General features: G+C 57.4%; 1 protein-coding gene across 1 annotated transcript in view; it reads left to right on the top strand.

Annotated features, from left to right (window-relative positions):
- The window catches only part of ADCY1 (adenylate cyclase 1 (brain)), a 144,349-nt gene extending 141,888 nt beyond the window's left edge, over positions 1-2,461 (top strand). Inside the window, exon 29 of the mRNA XM_010829109.1 lies at positions 1-2,461. This exon is cut by the window's left edge and continues 18 nt beyond it. Coding sequence (XP_010827411.1) covers positions 1-100 — 100 coding nt within the window. The 3' untranslated portion in view covers positions 101-2,461.
- Positions 2,462-2,936: the final 475 nt, after the last annotated feature.

Below are 2,936 nucleotides of genomic sequence, written 5' to 3'. Positions count from 1 at the left end.
CCCAGTTGGAGCTGGGCCAGGGGCTCTGCAGGGCTCGGGGCTTGCCCCAGGCCCCCCAGGCCAACACCTGCCCCCTGGAGCCTCTGGGAAGGAGGCTTAGTGGAGCCCATGCCAGCCGCTCGGGGCACAGGGCACAAATGCTTGAGGTATTGGGGGTCTTTGGGGCTCCCCCAGGGACCAGCCCAGCCAGCAGAGCAGGGCTGGGAGCCGGTGACTGGGCTGGGGAAGGGGCACAGTCCAGGCATGACTTGAAGCAGCTGGGCAGTGAGTCCAGCAGTGAGTCGGGTGAGGGGCGAACCCTGACCGCACGGACACCGAGGTTTTAGCGGCGACTGTGTTTGCTTTGTCCTCACCTCAGTGGCAGAGGGAGGTTGGCTGGGTCAGCTCCAGGTGTCAGAACCTTCAGGACATTCTCCAGGGCCATAGGCTACAGTGAGAGCCTCAGAGGTCTGGCTGGCAGAGTGACTGGGGCGCCCACCTTGTGCCCTGAGATGGATCAGCGTCAGCCCAGCAGTGTGGGTCCCATGGGGGCAGCTCCAGCCCTGGGCAGTGGCCTGCAGAGCCCGGAGTGGGAGTCAGGACTCTCTCAGCAGGGCAGAGCTGTACAGGCCTTAGGGGATGGTTTGGGAAGAATTGAGAAGCCCCTGTCCCACTGCATGCGTGGTGGTGGCCACTGGCTTTCTTCAGATTGAGTTTTCGCTGAGAGTCAGAGGGTCTGTGGGTCTTCTGGAATTCCTGGGGGCCCTGCAGCCACATCTCTGTGACCAGCATAGTTCATGTTCTGCCTCTGCGTTCTCCACCTGCCTCGCCTGAGTGCATCAGCTCCTGTGAAACCTGGACATTCCCTTTTCTGCCCACGCCACTGTTTGTTCAAAGGAGAGAAGGTGGTTGGTGTCATTTCTTACCTCTCTACCGTGGCACCTTGGGTTCCTGTATGCTGAACAGCAGTGCAAGGCTTCGTTGACTTTGAAGATAAGTGAACCTCACAAGCATGAGAAAGCTTCTTCCTGGATGGAAGGTGTTCCTCCAGCAGAACCGGTCCCCTGGATGTGGAGTTTTGGCATTCATGGCTGTCAGTTTAGATGTCCCTGCTCTAATTTGCAGGGAAAGTGACTGCAAATAATTCTGTGCAAGTCTGGGAATCTCCTACCGGTATATCTCTGTGGTTGCCATGGAGATGAGGAGCATGACCATGCTGGAATATGCTGTTACAGGGGGCAGGGGTGCAGGAGGGCCAGTAGGAAGGAACTGTCTGGAAATAGCTGGACGTGGAGACCTTGACTTTTGACCGCAGGGAGGAGGGCAGCTTGAAACTGGAGGGAAGGTTCTGGGCAGGCAAGTCAATGTGGGGGGGATGTCCATCTGAGACCCAGAGCTTTGACAGCATCTGGGGGAGGTCCTGTGGTTCAGGGGAGCCCTGCTTGGCAGAGTCAGCAGCCTGGGTGTCCCTCTCTTCTCTGGTCTCCAAGGGCTCTACCCCCTCCCTGGGGGTTCTGACTTTGCTGTATTGGAACAGGGGCTCACTTTGGACTGAACCCCATGTCCTCTGGGCTCCCCCCATTTTGGGCATGTGTCTTATGACTGTGGGGGCGAGTAGCCAACAGAGTCGGCCGCTTAGCCAGTGTGGATGGGCCAGTGACAGAGGCGGGCAGGTGGACAGTCTTTCCTCAGATGCACCCTGGCTGAGTGGTCACCCGCCTCCTACAGACAGGGCAGAACCAAGTCGTCTCCAGAGCACATGGCTTCTGTGGGTTTGCACATCTGTGCCAAGCCGTGGGGCTGAGATGCTGTCCAGGGTCCTGCTGCCCATCTGCTCACCATGGCCGAGCTTCCACCCAGGGCACGGTGGGAGGAGGTGGACGGCATGTTGGAGCATGACACTGCGAATATGCTCTGTCACCCAGCAAAGGGGGCGCTCCATTCAGGGTGCAGGCTGTAAGCTGCAGAGAGGATCCTGGGCCACGTGAGTTAACTCAGTGTGACCAATGTGATCACATGGCCCCTTAGAAGTGGATGAGGCAGGTAGGCAGTCAGGAATATTCTGAGCATGAGGTTTCTGTTTAAAGATGAGGGGCTGCAGTTGGTCGAAGGTGAGGATGGCCCAGCCATCAGCCAGTGAGGAAGCAGTCGTTGCTCCCACAGCCACGGGCTCTGAATTCACATCGACTTGAGCGAAATGGACGCTGAGCCTGGGGTGAGATCCCAGCCTTGCTGTGCTGGGACCTTGGGTCCACAGAGTCGCGGGATCCCCACGTGGGTTGGCAAAGCCACGGGACGCGTGGCCCCCCGTCACCGCCACCTCGGGAAGCCATCGGGGCCTCAGCTGTTCTGAAACGGCGAGGTCTCCCCTTCGATGAGCAGAACCACCTTCATCATCAGCAGCTCCAAACCCTACCTGCTTCCTGTGGGCACAGGGGCCGTGTTCAGCCATAACGTTCCTTGGGGTTTGGTCAACAATTTCCTTTTTATTTGTGATAAGACTGTATGATATTGCCTTATTTATTTTTAACCTTGTACAATAATCATGTACAAATGTTAGAGCCTCCCGAGTAGGATTCTCTCTAAATTATTTATTTTAAGATGCTCTGTAAATAGTGCACTGGGTAAGGTGCTGCCTGCTCCCTTCTGACCAAAATGAAGGCAAGCCCAACTCCCGGTGTGAACAGCACACTTTAGCCTACGCTTGAGGTCCCTAACGCATCCCCCTGCTTGGCCTGGCTGCTACCCTTTGGAATGACCCCGTCCTTGTGTCCTTTCAAGACCCTTGCATGCCTCTTGTGCCTGACCTCAGTAGATTAGAACACAGCCCTGAACTTCCGAACGCTTCCACGGCCCCCAACCCTGGGCCGGTCCACTCGGAGGTCTGTGTCCTACAGGGTGGACGCCTGCCCCCAGACCCAGTCGCCGTGAGCCTGCCGTGTTTATCAGACTCCAGA

The sequence above is a fragment of the Bison bison genome, unplaced genomic scaffold (genome assembly GCF_000754665.1).
Source record: "Bison bison bison isolate TAMUID 2011002044 unplaced genomic scaffold, Bison_UMD1.0 scf7180017864499, whole genome shotgun sequence".
Taxonomy (NCBI): Eukaryota; Metazoa; Chordata; class Mammalia; order Artiodactyla; family Bovidae; genus Bison; species Bison bison.
Note: the sequence above shows the minus strand (reverse complement) of the source record. Positions and strands in the feature narration are given on the sequence as shown.